Source organism: Hyperolius riggenbachi, chromosome 4 (genome assembly GCF_040937935.1).
Source record: "Hyperolius riggenbachi isolate aHypRig1 chromosome 4, aHypRig1.pri, whole genome shotgun sequence".
NCBI lineage: Eukaryota > Metazoa > Chordata > Amphibia > Anura > Hyperoliidae > Hyperolius > Hyperolius riggenbachi.
This window is the reverse complement of record NC_090649.1, coordinates 63704414-63720744: the sequence shown is the minus strand read 5'-3', so window position 1 is coordinate 63720744 and position 16331 is coordinate 63704414. Positions and strand designations below refer to the sequence as shown.

General features: G+C 46.1%; 1 protein-coding gene across 1 annotated transcript in view; it reads right to left on the bottom strand.

Moving 5' to 3' along the window:
* The window catches only part of LOC137504658 (vomeronasal type-2 receptor 26-like), a 63457-nt gene extending 53351 nt beyond the window's left edge, over nucleotides 1-10106 (bottom strand). The window contains exon 1 of the mRNA XM_068233242.1: nucleotides 9977-10106. Within this exon, the coding sequence (XP_068089343.1) occupies nucleotides 9977-10106 (130 nt within the window). The remainder of the gene's footprint in view (nucleotides 1-9976) is intronic.
* Between the last annotated feature and the right edge of the window lie 6225 nt (nucleotides 10107-16331).

Genomic DNA, 16331 nt, shown 5'->3' with positions numbered 1-16331 from the left:
TTATATTTAAATCTAGTTTTTGTTTTTACGGTTTCATTGTCTCTACTCAATGACACATTCATTGCAGTATGCCAGAGCTTAAATCTATGAACTATTAACCCTTTTTATATCTTTCCTGCTCCCAGAAGCCATGTACTGGCAGGAAAGTGTTTTATGGCTGTAATTACTTATCAGTGAGGGTTATGCTATAGTCTGACCCAGCCTTGACCCAGACAGAAACTGTCACTTGCATACCTGAAGTTTAACTCTTTCAGGCAGAGAAAGAAAAAAAAAGAACACAGCATAGTAATTTGTGTGCTTTGCATTGTACACACACACGTCTATCTCATTATGTCACATGTCACCTCGGTTGTCCTTTAATAAACCGTAAATACTTTCACTTAATTAATAATTGCATGCCCATGTGGTGGCTGGATAGTGTAATGGTTAAGTCTCTGCCTCTGACACAGGGGATTTGGGAGTTGGCTCTTCCTGTTCCGTAAGTCTTGTCCTTGGGCTAGACTTCCTAATGGGTGGCCTAATGAGCGTGCCTACTAGTGGCAGCAGCTAAAGTGCTTTGACTCCACCTGGAGAAATAAACATTATTTGTATTGTCAATATTCTCAGAAATTATCCCATGACAATATCCTCCAGACCTTGATTGAAGATCCACGACACATAGTATAGCAGCTGGCACTTGCTATACTAAGCTAAATGTCCTGCTGGGGCCCTCTATTGGTTCACTTATTATACCAACGCAAATCCTCATAAGAATTGGGACAGGGGGTGGGCATCTTCTTAAAGAGGACCCCCAGATGCCACCATGAACCCTCCCTGGCCTACATTCACAGGCTAGGAATAGCAATCCTTACCTCCTTATTGTCGCCAAAGGTGGGAGAGGGGTGGCTTTGATGCCCCTCTCTTTTCGAACCCCCTCCCGGGTCATGGACTTTGCAGGCTGGTATACTGAGGGTGTGGAGTCCCATGAAGCCCAAGTTTCAAATTCTGCCTGTACCAGCCTTCCTGGGTGATAAGGGGTTAAACGGGCTTGGGGGGGGGCTTCTTATAATGTATACAAAGCTTGCAACGCGGTACATATTAATGTGAACTACAGAAACATATAATTTTATGCATATAAAAAAAGTTTTTCTTTGAATGTTTTAAAATCAATTTTCTCAAAAGCTACAAGGTCTTTCTGAAGTGTTCTCACTACTCTCCCTAATACCTCACATCAAATTTGGTGACAATAGCATGTGTGAGGGCTTTTCAATTAACCACTAGAGTTTGCAGTATTGCCTGTAATGTAAATGGTAGAATTTCTTGTGATTTTGACCACCCCGTTTTCCGTCATTACAAATTGCGATTGTAAACTCGAAATTTGGAATTCTGAGGAATTCTATTGCTCACCCCTAATCTATTGTGATTTTTGAAGATTTCCAGTAATTTGTATTAAAGAATGTGGCTATTTTGCCTGTCCGGTTGCTGTTGAGGAAGTACAGGAAATACTCCAGTATCAGGCCAGGTTGTAGGCGGCACAAAAGTACACCTTAACTTGTGTGCTCAGAGAATGGAATTAGTACTGTCAAACAACAAATTTCAAAACCCAAAAAAGTGCATTATAAAATAAATGTAATAAAGAAGCACGATCAGTCATACTACCCCAGGAAAAACAAAACACATACTTAAAGGGACACTTAAGTCAAACAAAAAAAACGAGTTTTACTCACCTGGGGCCTCCAATAGCCCGCTGCAGCTTTCCGGTGCCTTCGCCATCTCCCTCCGATCCTCCTGGCCCCGTCGGCAGCCGCTTCCTGTTTCGGTGACAGGAGCTGACAGGCTGGGGACGCGAGTGATTCTTCGCGTTCCTGGCCACAATAGCGCCATCTATGCTGCTATAGCATACTGTATATCATATACCATATAGCAGCATAGAGGGTGCTAATGTGTCTGGGAATGCGAAGAATCACTCGCATCCCCAGCCTGTCAGCTCCTGTCACCGAAACAGGAAGTGGCTGCTGGTGGGGCCAGGAGGATCGGATGGAGACGGCGAGGGCACCGGACAGCTGCAGGGGGCTATTGGAAGCCCTAGGTGAGTAAAACTAATTTTTTTTTGTTTGACTTAAGTGTCCCTTTAAAGAGGAACTGTCGCGAAGATCTTAAAATTTAAAACGCATACAAATAAGAAGTACGTTTCTTCCAGAGTAAAATGAGCCATTAATTACTTTTCTCCTATGTTGCTGTCTCTTACTGTAAGTAGTAGAAATCTGACATTACTGACAGGTTTTGGGTTAGTCCATATCTTCGCTGGGGATTATCAGCATGGTCTTTATTCTTTATAAGGACACTCCCTGAAAAGGATTCATACAAAGATGCTGGCCAGCCTCCCTGCTCAACATAAACTCTTTTGGCAGTTGGACGGAGCAACTGCCATTCACGAAGTGCTTTTTGAAAATAAAGAAATCCCTTTGAACCGCCCATAAGGAAATGGGCTAGTCCAAAAGCCTTTCACTTCTGTCAGATTTCTACTACCTACTGTCAGTGACAGCAACATAGGAGAGAAGTCATTTATGACTCATTTTACTCTGGAAGAAACGTACTTCTTAATTGTGTATGTTAACATATATATTTTTATTTTTAAGATTTTCGCGAAAGCGGTCCTTTAAGTAGATAAATAATTATTGTACTGTCCACGTTTTGATGTCAGTGCATTTTATATAGTAAATAAAGACAAAACTGTTTCAGGCATTTTCCATCTTTTACACCTGACTGAAGCCAATCCTAATGTAATGTTCTCCCATACTCTTTTTTTTTCTCCTAGAAACTGCACTGTCATATCTAGCTTGCTTTGTAAACACGTGTGAGCACAGCATAGATCGGATTTCAGCAGCTCACTGAACTGCCCTCAGCCAATCAGCGAGGAACAGGAATGTTGGAGGGGAGATGACAAGCTTCCTTCTCGTGGGCAATGTATCAAATAGAGCCAGGCTGACTGAGATTAGACTTATTATAGCCAGAAACATTTCTGATTAGATTGGAATGCTTGCAATGCAGGGTCAGGTTACAGGCTGCATAATAAATGCAGAGCAGTGGGTAAATGGAATTTGATTTAACCTCCTGAGCGATAATCCCGAGCTGAGCTCGGGGTATGTCGCGCAGGAGGATTTCTCAGGCCCCGCTGGGCCGATTTGCATAATTTTTTTTTTGTTACACGCAGCTAGCACTTTGCTAGCTGCGTGTAACTTCCGATTCGCCGCCGCTTGCCGCCGATCTGCCGCTACCCGCCGTTCCGCGCAGCCCCCCCTCCCCAACCCCTTGCGCAGCCTGGCCAATCAGTGCCAGGCAGCGCTGAGGGGTGGATCGGAACTCCCTATGACGTCACGACGTCCATGACGTCGGTGACGTCATCCCGCCCCGTCGCCATGGCGACCAGGGAAGCCCAGCAGGAAATCCCGTTCTGAACGGGATTTCCTGCTTACTCTGATCGCCGAAGGCGATCGGAGTGGGTGGGGGGATGCCGCTGCGCTGCGGCTATCATGTAGCGAGCCCTGGGCTCGCTACATGATTTAAAAAATAAAAAAAATTAAAAAATAGTGCTGCGCCACCTCTTGGGCGATATAATTGTATCGCCCAGAGGGTTAATGGCTGACAATCCCACTTTAAATTAACCTCAAATTGCTGCCTGATCAACATGCAGTTATAACACATTACTGGTTTTGCTTTTCTGTGGAGATAATGTTGTAGTTTCTATTCTGACCTCACTTTTACAAAATGTAAAATAAAATGTAAATGAATGAAAAGAAAAAGTCACATTTACAAGATACATTCAGAAACTGATTCATTTCAATTGTTTTAATTAAGAAGTTGCACTTTTCTTTTTTTTTTTAAAGTGGACCTGAACTCTTGCACAGACACAAAGAAAACGTAGCAAAATGCACCCTGTATGTATTTAGAGAGTTTAGCCCAGGCATGGGCAAACCCAGCCCTCCAGCTGTTACGGAACTACAAGTTCCACAATGCATTGCAGGAGTCTGACAGCTACAGTCATGACTCATAAAGGCAAATGCATTGTGGGACTTGTAGTTCCGTAACAGCTGGAGGGCCGAGTTTGCCCATGCCTGGTTTAGCCTGTTTGTTTTCCCCTTCATTGGTGTAATCACAAGTTTTAATTTGATCTCTCCCCTGTGTCACCTGACTGCCATGGCAGAGTGGTAGATAAGCTCATTTGGAAGCACAGGATGCTAACAATATGTCTGCTTCCCTGAATCAGTAGAAACAGTGCAGATTTGTTTTTAGGATTTGTATCAGCTGTAACAAAGGTTATTATGTTGGTGTTGTGTATCTTTTAGAGCAGAGGGGACGTTCTGAGTTCAGGTTTAATTTGAGAATACCCTACTCTCAGCAGTGTTGATAGCAGAGCATATGTACGAAAATAATATTGTACTAGATTTGGGGGTGCCCAAAATGGTCATTCATGATCTTTTAAGATGAAAATCTGGTGTAAGCAAACATTTTCTTTGACATATTTGGCCTTCAGTGATCCAGTGACCCACTGAGATAGATTCTTTAAAGCCAAACCCAACTGTAATGAAAAAGTTACACAGCAAGTTCCCTAAATCAGAAAATCAGATAGCATGTGCCTGATGCATGAGAGACCGGTAGTGTTGATGTGCGCAGGTAGCACCCGGCAATTTTACTGGTCCTAAGCCCAGGGGAGCAACACTCATTACTTTATTAGCGCCATGGGTTTTAAAGGGATAATGCACACATTGCTATGGGGACAAGTGGCATAACACACGTTACCATAGCAATGCATGCCTTGCCATGGTAATGCACGTGGCACTCGTAGAGTTACGGATGGTGCTCCTGGTAAAACTGCTGACCTTATGTGCATGAGGCCCTATGGGGTTGATGCAGAAAACGCCAATAACATTGCACACCGCACAACAGTGTTGCCGGCCTGCACTGAATCTAGTATCGCTCGTTGCGACAATAGCGTGAGAGCATTACCATAGCAACACAAGTAAACAGTGTATGCATGTTAGCGCACTACACTACCCCGTACCATGTGTCATTGAGCAGACACAATGAAACTGTGAAAACTTAAAAAGTAGGATCTCTAATTGGCTACAAGGGAACATGTTCCCTTTTCCCAATTAGTAATGTAGCTAATAGTGCTGATTGTGCACAGCTGGGCTGGAAATTTAAATTGTATGTCTACATACTCATGGCTTTGATGTCTTTGAAGTCAGAGGACGTAGATATTCTGTAGTTGTGGGATAAGCATTTAAGTGGTATTCCCCCAAACAGAGCCGGCCTTTGGGGGTGGCAAGTGGGGCAATCGCCCCAGGCCCTGCGTCTGAGGAGGCCCCGCACCCTCTGCAGTGCTGGGGAGAGCGGGCAAAACTCACGTGTCTCCGATACTCACAGTTACCATCTATTTCCTCTCCCAGCATTTGTGTATTGGTAACAGCGCCCCCTATGATGACGTGACCGCATGTCACCACAGGGGGGCACTGTTACCAATACACAGATGCGATGCTGGGAGAGGAAATAGATGGTAGCTGGAGCATCGGAGACACGTGAGTTTTAACAACTATGCCTGCTCTCCCCAGCACTGCAGCCACCTTACTATCTAACCTGTACTGCGGGGCACCTACCCATCTACCTATCTAATCTATACTGCAGGGCATCTACCTATCTAATCTATACTGCAGGGCACCTACCTATCTAATCTATACTTCGGGGCACCTACCTATCTCACCTATACAGAGTGTGGGCTTCCACAACGTGTGTATCCACAGCATATATCTCTAGGCCCTGCATATGACACTCGCCCCAGGCCCCGCGTACTCTAAGGCCACCTCTGCCCCCAAATATTATATTAAGGCAGCCATTGTACTAAAATTAAGCAGCATGTCCACAAATTAAAACAATGAGACAAAATGTCCCACAAATAACACAGTTAAACAGAGTCTCCATCAAATTAAGTTTTCTGTACAACTAATCTGGAAAAATCAAACATTTTGGTTGAATTTTGTATGGCCACCTTCCAGCTAGCTCTAGCAACTTAACACTGTCACAGGCAACTAACAGGTCTGTTAGTCTGTCTTAAAGGCGTCATCAGGGAAATTCTAATAAAATAAGTGCTACTTCCCGGGGGCTTCCTCCAGCCCCAAGCTCCCAGCATGTCCCTCGCCGCAGCTCTCCACGCAGCCGTTCGCCGCAGCTTCATCCCGGTCCCCGGCGATGACGTCAGGGCGACCCCCAGGTCTCCAGAACTACTGCGCCTGCGCAGTCCGCTCCGGCCCACGTGGGGCTGATTGACAGCGCCGGTCGCGCAGGCGCAGTACAGGCCAACCTGGAGGTCGCCCTGACTTCATCGCCGGGGACCGGGACGGAGCTGCGGCGAGGGACATGCTGGGAGCTTGGGGCTGGAGGAAGCCCCCGGTAAGTAGCACTTATTTTCTTAGAATTTCCCTGATGACTCCTTTAACCTACCTGGTGGTAATCCCGAGCTACGCTCAGGCTAGCTGCCGGGAGCTTAATGCAGAGTATAGCGCACTGCGAGCGTTTTTACTCACCTCCCGGGGGATCCAGACATCGGTAGCCATTCCCCTTCCTGTCCTCTGAGGCTCTGAATCACTCTGTTGAGATAGGTGTCAGTGATCGCACTACATAGTTACAGCCCCACCTAGAGAACGGAGGAAAAATTGCAGCACTGGAGCCCAGGGAGGTGAGTAAGAACAGGGGCTGCTGCAGTGAGAGCAGGGGCTGCTGCAGAAACTATTGCTGATTTTAGGGTCTGAAACTTTTAAATAGACCCTAAAATCTGGAAATAATCATCCCGCCGGGGAGGTGAAATACTAGCATCAGCCAATGAGAAGGAGCCAAGCACATAGACAGCCAATTGAACACACATTATGGCCAATGGTGATTGACTCTGAGCCAAGAGTCAATCACTTCCTGGTCAGCCAAGGCGCTTGAGAGAGCACGCCAAGAGCTTCATGTAGCCACATTGAAGGAATCCGAAGGGACTTTCAGAAATGCTATTGCTGTTTCTGATCGTACTACTTTTAAGTTGCCTTCCTCACTGAGTGATACTCATGATCAGTGGAAACTTTAAAAAAATGACTCCAAATATCTCCACAGCCATGCCTCCTACACTACCCAAATTGTTAGGGTATGGAGGGAACACCCCAAACTACCTCTGTGCCAAATTGCATTTCCCAAGAGTAAACAAGTTTCTCTTGAGAAGAAGTGGGGCTGGGGAGCTGCAACACAGAGGTAGTTCGAGGGGTCCCCTCCATACCTTCAACATTTAGGGAGTGCAGGAGGCATGGCTGTGGAGATATCACCCGCAGCATAATAGAACAGGGAAAACTCACATCACAGGATCGTACAGCGCATGCGGGGCAGCATACATTTTAGGGCAGCACGATCTGACATGCTCCCCTGCTGTGAGCTGCACAATCGCCCATGCTGGTTACCAGAAGCAAAGACCAGAGGTGCTCTTACTCATGATTGTAGGAGGCTTGAAGGAGGAAGTGCGCCATGGTGAGACTTGCAACGCGACCAATAGGATGCATGCAAGCTGTTTGGAACACGAGGCTGATGGCGGAATTATGGGTAAATAACCCCTTGTATCCCCGCTGCACACTCAGGGCCGGATTTGTACTTACCAGTGCCCTAGGCCTGCTGTCACCAAGCGCCCCCCAACCCCCCCCCCCCGCCACCACCACCACCACCAAAAAACATTCTGTCCAACTATCTGACTAGCGATGACTGGTTTGAATGGGCTCATTTCAGTTGTGCTGCTGTGCCCCTCATTGAACAAAGAATCAGTGGATGCTCTGTCCTCTCACGATGGAAATTTGCGCTCCTGCTCGAATGTGCACAGCAGCCGATAGTGTTCTGGGAATGCATACTTGAGAAATTACGCTGATGTATGATCGGTACTCGTCAAGAATGCATAACACTGTACCGGCCTTGGTTGCTGTGCACATCTGGGCAGGAGCAGGAAATTACAGGGAGAGCAAGTGGCCAGAGCATGCGCTGCTTCTTTGTCCTCTGTGCGGCTGACTGCAGTTGGAGCCACAAACAGGTGGCAGGGAGCGCGAGTGGCCAGAGCATGCGCTGCTTCTTTGTCCTCTGTGCGGCTGACTGCAGTTGGAGCCACAGACAGGTGGCAGGGCAGAGCAATGGAGAAAAGCCCAAACAAAACAGAGAACAGGTAAGTAGCAAACATCCTGTCAGGACCCACTTTGGATGTTTGGTTGTAATTAGTGTGGACCTGAACTCAGAACTTCCTCTCTGCTCTAAAAGATACTCAACAACATAACCTTTAAAGAAAAAACGTTTCTTTGTTACAGCTGATACAAATCCTGCAATAAATAGACAGTGTGTCTAATTCCTACTTTCATGGAAGCAAATATATTAACATCTTGTGCTTTAAAATAAGCTTATATGCTGTGGCAGTCAGGTGACACAGGGAAGATATCAAATTTGTGATTAGACACAGATGTGGAGGAATTAGAAAGGCTCTCTAAATACATACATGGTGCATGTCTCTGCATGGTTTCCTTCTGTCCTGTGCAAGAGTTCAGCTCCACTTTAAAGCATCTGAATAACATTTATTTATATTTGCTGAAAAATCTACGTATCTCTTTTGAATGCTGAATGTACATATGGCGGTGTGCTTTAACATATAGACAGTATACAGGAACAAAGTCTGAAGAAGGCTTATTAGCAGAAAGATTACTCTTTTTCTTTTAAGCCAATAAATGGTATCACCCTGATTCAAAACTCTCTGCTTTTGCTGATGGCTAAGATGGTACAATGTTCTACTGCTACAGGAAAGCAGAAGGATGCCAACTCATACACACTAGCATAGAGGTAGTAACAGCTCAGGCGACAGTGACAGTGTAGCAATGAAAGGGAAGCATACAGCATTTTTATTCCAGGCTGCAGCAGTTATCATAGATGGTCGGAGATGAAGGACAGAAAATGAGTCAGGAAAGAGTTAACTTAAGCAGAGACGAGATTACTGGCTAGAAAGAAAAAAAAGCAATAAATTAGGCCTAGATAAGAAAGTGTAATTTACAACTGCTGGGGTCAGACAGTGTCACAGCTCTAAAAGAGAAGGCGAAGAAACTAGCAGAAATGTTTGTGAATGCCTGCATTAGAACTCAGCGGAACTTAGTTTTATCTTCTTTGTAATGTAAATCCCTGGTATTTCTCACATCCACTTGTACTGTATGTCGATCCATATAAATAATTGGATCATCAGGTGACAGTTATGATTGATCCTGATTGTTATAACACATCAGGAAGTGAGAGGTGCAGGGATTGGGGAACTCTGGAATTCCTCTATTAGTGCAGAGCAGGGCGCTGGCTGGCTGCGCTGCGGGAACAGAGGAGATGATTTACTTTGACATATGACTTCTTCTCTCTCCAAGTCATGCCGCCCTTTTGATCTTTTCTGATTTTATCGCCCTAGGCCGTGGCCTCTGCGGCCTTTGCAGAAATCCGGGCCTGTGCACACTTGCACCAAATAAGCCTCATTTGAATCATGAGAGTGGCTGAATAGAGGCTGAATAGAGTACAGTGGCTGGATAGTGTACTGGTTAAGGGCTCTGCCTTTGACATGGGAGACCAGGGTTCAAATCCTGGCTAGGTCAAGTACCTATTCAGTAAGGAGTTTAAGGCAAGACTCCCTAACACTGCAGGGTGGCCTCCTGAGCGCGTCCCAGTGGCTGCAGCTCTTGAGCGCTTTGAGTCTGTAGCCCCTAGGTGGTGCTGTTTCATTGTTTTCCAAAATGCATTGCCTGCCCCTAAACAGAGTGGAACTTTTAGAGCTGATTTTTGTTTCCCGAGGGAGGAGTGAGAACGGGGAACAGGGTGTGGAGAGGGAAGAGAGTGGTGTGGGAAGGACACAGAACTGAACCCCTCCAGCCAGACTGTTGGCACAGGACAAAAACATTGCTGCGGGTGAGAGTACCTCCATCATCTGAGAGGGAAGGAGAACCTCCATCTGGACAGAGGGACTTGTGGACTATCTGCCTGCATTCTGACCCAGGTTCATCTGAGACTGTGGCCAGCAGTGATTTGGTGAGAGGCCTCACGGCCATGTTTATTTCTGACTGAAAGCAGAGAATTGATTACAGTTTCTATAGGAGCCATAACAGAGATCCCTTTTTCTTTTTCTGGATTTATTGCTGACTCTCAGGATTGAGAAACCCTTTATTTTTATCCTCTGTTTCGGAATACATTTTATATAGTTTGCCTTCATTCCCTGTGGATTACAAGTGCCCTCTTTAAAGGGACGGAGCGCTCTCAAAGGGCCCCAACGCCGGCCATCATAGAACTTATATAGCCACTGGCCAGTGGAAAGACAGGGACTTAAAGTGATAGACAGATTTATCCCACACTCAGTTTATTATTGCATGTTTGATGTTTATGTGTTTGCTGTTTATCTAAATTCCGCTCTAACAAGGCTTCATATGCTATTATTAAAGCCGCACTGTTAGTGGTTTTACTATGATTATTGTCGGGTCCAGTTTCTGAAGTGAGTTGCAGCTGGTACGGTAGGGAACCCAAATCTATCTTCAGCCGCTCCTTAGGGGGTGAGTGCTACACGTGGGGGCTCGTCCTTGGATTTACTACCCCTCTGCCAGAGAAAATGAGCGAAGGCAGAATGGACCCAGAAGCTGCTACCAAGTGGTGTGACCATCAGAAAGCTAGGCCAGAACTGTGCATTATACTTAGCCTTCCAGGAAATGAATGGTCTGCAGCCCGCATTCGCCACGTGGTCACAGCACTTTCGCCTGAAAGCAGAGTTTATGTTCTGGACTGTACAGAGGACTCTGAAGGGCCTCGGACTTATGCACTGTTAGAGTGGCGAGATGAAGTACCCATTTGCTTTCAGGCTCAGAAAATACTGCTGTCCGATGGTTTAGAAGCTGATATCATAACCCCTAAATGCCACCCAGGTTCACAAGCAAGCAAAGTTGATACAACACAGGCACGCCCACCAAATGTTTTAGCCCCTAGCATGTCTGCACCTAGCACAGACTCACAAGCAAACTTCTTTGAAAAATTTGAGAAAGTCATGGAGCGCTGCCTGAAGGTCCCTGATGCCCCAACAGGATATGGCTATAGAAAGCTGCGGTTTTTTTCAGGGAAAACACCTGTCCCATCTGGAGAAGAAGACTTTGAGGGGTGGATGGACCAGGCTATGCAGGGGCTGGATGAGTGGGATGTCCCTGAGGCGCAAAAGAAACAAAGAATTGCTGAAAGTTTGAGAGGAGCTGCTTCTGATGCAGTGAGAAATCTAAAACTCAGTCAGCCTGAATGCACAGCCTATGACTATCTCAGTATTCTACAAGATGTATTTGGGAGAACAGAAAAGATCTCAGACCTTCTGTATCAATTTGAACACACTTATCAGAAGAAAGGAGAAAAATTGTCTTCATATATGGGACGGCTGGATAAGATCCTGCACCAAATATTACTCAAGAAAGGCTTAGTCCCAAGCACGGTGGACAAGATTAGAGTTCGACAGGTCTTGAGAGGGGCGCAGCCTTTAGACCCCATCATGCTCCAACTTAGGACAAGTAAAGATTATGAGGAACTACATTATCCTGAGTTGATAAGGACAGTGAGAGAGGAAGAAGCTATGTTAGAAGCTAAAGACAGAGAACAAGGCAATGCACGAAGATCAGCTGAAGTTGCAGTAGTGGGTGCTGATGATGTCAATTCCGAAATAGACACTCTTAAATCTCAAATGTCCCAAATGATGCACATGCTGACCCAGTTAACCGTCAAACATCAAGATCAGATGAAAGAGGATGTATTAGAGCAAACAAAGGCTGTGTCTTCCCTTGGTTTAAAGAAGCCAGCTAGTCCAGGAATCTGTTACAACTGTGGAGGGCTAGGACATTATAAAAGCACTTGCTCAAGTCCCATTGGGATCAAAGAAGAGGTTGGGTTAAAGTACAACAAGAACCAAGGATGCCCTGGAAAGCCACAGGGAAACTACAGAGGGCCTCGGTGAAGGAGCCACCCGGGTGCCCACCTTCCTCTGTCCGCTCCATCCCTAAAATTAGGAACAAAGTAAAGGGAGATTTTAAAACCCCTGCCTCTGTGTCTGACTCCATTCAACAGGAAAGAAATACACTACAATCCAAAATACCTTGTGAGATACCTTGCTACAAACGGGTCAGGAGAAAGAGAAGGATACATGCTAAACCTGCAGGACCCGCTGCCCCAAGTGTTTCCAGGAGATTCCCAGCTGAGCTAATAGGACCATCACCAGTGATACCTGTTCAGGTTGAAGGAATTTACACCAAAGCCCTCCTTGACTCAGGTGCACAAGTGACCCTTTTGTACAAAGACTTCTATGATAAGCATTTAAAACACTTGCCTTTGCAGAAGCTGGAAGATCTTGAAATCTGGGGTCTTAGTGCTAAGAAGTTTCCCTATGATGGTTATCTCCAGATCAAGATATCAGCTGATCCATTGATCTTCGGACAGTCTGGAACATTTGATGCCCTTGCGATTGTGTGCTCTCGACCCCCAGGGTCTGATAGGAGCTCCATGATAGTGGGAACAAACACACATCTAGTGAGGAGAATGCTAGAACCATTACTGTCCCGCGAGGCTCATCTAGCTGAGGGGGAATTACACCCATTGCTGCGGCCCATATACCAAGGTCTGATCCAGGAACAGGAAGCTCCAGCTGAGGGAGTGGGGAAGTTATGGCTGCTTGGTAAAGAAGAGAGAGTTCTGCAACCTGGTGAAGTAGCCTGTCTCAGAGCTGAAGTACGGCTGAGTTGGAAACAGCCAGGGCCCTATATTATGTTAGAAGCAGATCGAAAAAAGGGTGAAGAAACTGGATTACAGCTAGTGCCTGAAGTAGTCCCAACTAAAGATTTGCAGCGAACTAAAGGAAGAGTTCCTGTAAGCCTTCGTAACACTACTGATTCCCCAGTGAAACTTAATTCCCAAATGCTGCTTGGACAAGTGAATTCAGCCACCCCTGTTTCACCATCTGTTTTAGTGGGGGGAGCAGCAGATAGGCTTTCCACAGAATGCTTCTATCCAGAAAATTCTCCTGCACCCACTGAATGGAAGAAGAGTCTTCAGGACCTGTTACTGAGAAAACAGGAGCTATTTTCCAAAAATGAGTTTGATGTGGGTTGTGCCAATAGTACCCAACATCGGATTCGTCTGCAAGATGACAAGCCCTTTCGAGAAAGATCACGTCGGATCCCGTTTGGTGACTTAGAAGACTTGAGACAGCAGATTGCAGAACTGAAAAGAACAGGAATAATTAGAGAATCAAGGAGTCCTTATGCCTCCCCCATTGTGGTGGTGCGAAAGAAAAATGGGTCAATCAGACTGTGTATCGACTACCGCACTCTAAACCGAAGAACCATTCCCGACCAGTATACCACACCACGCATAGAAGATGCATTGCACTGCCTTTCAGGGGCAAAGTGGTTCAGTGTCTTGGACCTTCGAAGTGGTTACCATCAGATCCCCATGCATCCTGAAGACAAAGAAAAAACTGCTTTCATCTGTCCCATTGGGTTCTTTGAGTTTAACCGAATGCCTCAAGGCCTGACTGGAGCCCCAGCTACATTTCAGCGTCTGATGGAAAGAACAGTGGGTGACATGCACCTGGTGGAAGTTTTGGTGTACTTGGATGATATAATTGTTTTTGGAAGAACTCTAGAAGAGCATGAAGAACGTTTAGAAAAAGTGCTAGACCGGCTTTGGGAAGAGGGGCTGAAGTTATCCTTGGAAAAGTGCCAGTTCTGCATGCCTTCTGTTACTTACCTGGGGCATGTAGTTTCTGCTGAAGGGGTGGCCACTGACCCCAGGAAACTTGAAGCAGTGACAACCTGGCCAAGACCGAAAACTGTATCAGAGCTAAGATCCTTCCTGGGATTCTGTTCATACTATAGAAGATTCGTAGAAGGATTTGCTAAGATTGCCCGACCTCTCAATGAGCTCTTGAAAAATTATGGTGAAGAAGATGACTCTAAGCCACCTAATCATAGCCAATCAGCCAAAGGACCTCGGAAGTCAAAAGAGGCTATTGAAGACGAATGGACTTATGAATGTGAGCAAGCCTTTGAGAAGTTAAAGTGGGGTTTGACACATGCACCAGTCTTAGCCTATGCTGATCCAGCTCGCCCCTATGAACTACATGTTGACGCTAGCCGAGAGGGGATCGGTGGAGTGTTGTACCAAGAACATGATGGACAATTGAGACCAGTGGCTTATGTGAGCCGAAGCCTCTCCCCATCAGAGAAAAACTACCCTACCCACAAACTTGAGTTCCTGGCCTTGAAGTGGGCAGTAGTTGACAAATTGAAGGACTATTTGTATGGTGCTGAATTCGAAGTCAAGACAGACAACAACCCACTCACCTACCTTCTCACAACCGCCAAGCTAGATGCAACAGGTCACCGGTGGTTGGCAGCCTTGGCTGGATTTCGGTTCAGCCTGAAGTATCGTCCAGGCGTTGGGAACAGAGATGCTGATGCACTGTCTAGGAGACCCTACAATACAGAGGTATCTGAAGAAGAGTGGATACGATTGACCCCAGAAGGGATCCAAGCCCTGTGTCAAGGGGTTGAACATAGGGTCAGAGGAGCTGCAGGGGCAGGAGCTGTTGGTGTAAGTGCTGCAGGAGTCCCTGATTTCTACTGCAATCTGACTCAAGTAAAGAAGGGAGGTCTGCCCATCCTCAGCAGACAAGATTTAAGGAGAGATCAATTAGAAGACCCTCTTTGCCGACTGACATTGAAAGCTTTAGAAAGCCAGCAACCAGAACTCTTACAAACTGAAGTTCCAGAGGAGGCAAAATTAGTCTACAAGGAATATAACAGACTTCAGCTTAGAAATGGACTGATTTATAGACAAGCACCTGTAGATGACATACAGGAAAAGTGGCAGTTGCTCCTTCCAAAGAAACACAGAACTACCGTGTTGGGAGCCCTACATGATGAACATGGCCATCTTGGAGCAGAAAGGACTTTTCATCTAGTCAGAGACCGTTTCTATTGGCCCTGCATGAAAGCTGAGGTCGAAAGCTACTGTCATTCCTGCCTGAGATGCATACAGAGGAAGACCCTATCTTCCAGAGCTGCCCCAATGGGCCATTTACAGAGTCAAAGTCCCATGGAACTGGTGTGCATGGACTTTCTGTGTTTGGAACCGGACTCTAGCGGACAGGGAAATGTTCTAGTGGTGACCGACCATTTCACCCGCTATGCCCAAGCCTTCCCTACCAAAGACCAGAAAGCATCTACCGTAGCCAAAGTCCTGATAGAGAAATTCTTTGTTCACTATGGCCTGCCTCAAAAGTTACATTCAGATCAGGGCAGAGACTTTGAAAGCAAACTCATCAAAGAGTTACTGAGTATGTTGGGTGTGAAGAAATCAAGAACTACCCCATACCACCCTCAAGGGGACCCTCAGCCAGAAAGATTTAATCGGACACTCCTAGATATGCTAGGGACATTACCTTCAGAAAAGAAACAGCACTGGAGTCGTCATATATCTGCTGTGGTTCATGCATACAATAGTACAAAGCATGATTCTACTGGGCACTCCCCTTACTTATTGATGTTTGGCAGGGAAGCCAGATTGCCTGTGGACTTAGCCTTTGGCATCTCACCTGATGATACCTCTATTACGTCCCACAAGGGATATGTTGATCGACTTAGGCGAAACCTCAAGACTGCTTATGAGAAGGCCCAAATTGCATCCAGTAGTAGGGAACAGCAGAATAAAAGACGCTATGATCTAAGAGTGAGGATCCACCATCTGCAACCAGGTGATCGAGTCCTTCTGAGAAATCTTGGTCTTCGTGGACAACATAAGCTCAGTGATAGGTGGAGCTCACAGCCCTATATTGTGTGTGCTCAACTACCTGGTCTTCCTGTGTACCAAATTCGTCCTGAGGGAAAGACTGGTCCCCTGAAGACTTGGCACCGCAACCACCTTCTACCACTCAGTGAAGCCGTACGAGTGTCACAACCAGTAGAACGAATTCTTCCTAGAAGAGCTCCAGTAACTCGATCTTCGCCACCCCCTTTGATAGAGGAAGATGATGATGAAGATGAGGACAATGATTGGGAATATTACTTAGGAGCGCAGTGGTTGTGGCCAACAGATGCAGATACAAACCCTTTAACTGTAGCTGAACCTCATTCTAGCCCATTGAGAGCTGACGCTCCAGAGTTCATGCCACAAAGTTGTGATCAAGAACCTGAAGAAAGTCTACCTGGGTCTGAGCAAGAACTGGAACCTAATACCTCGGTAGCAGTACCTTCACCTCC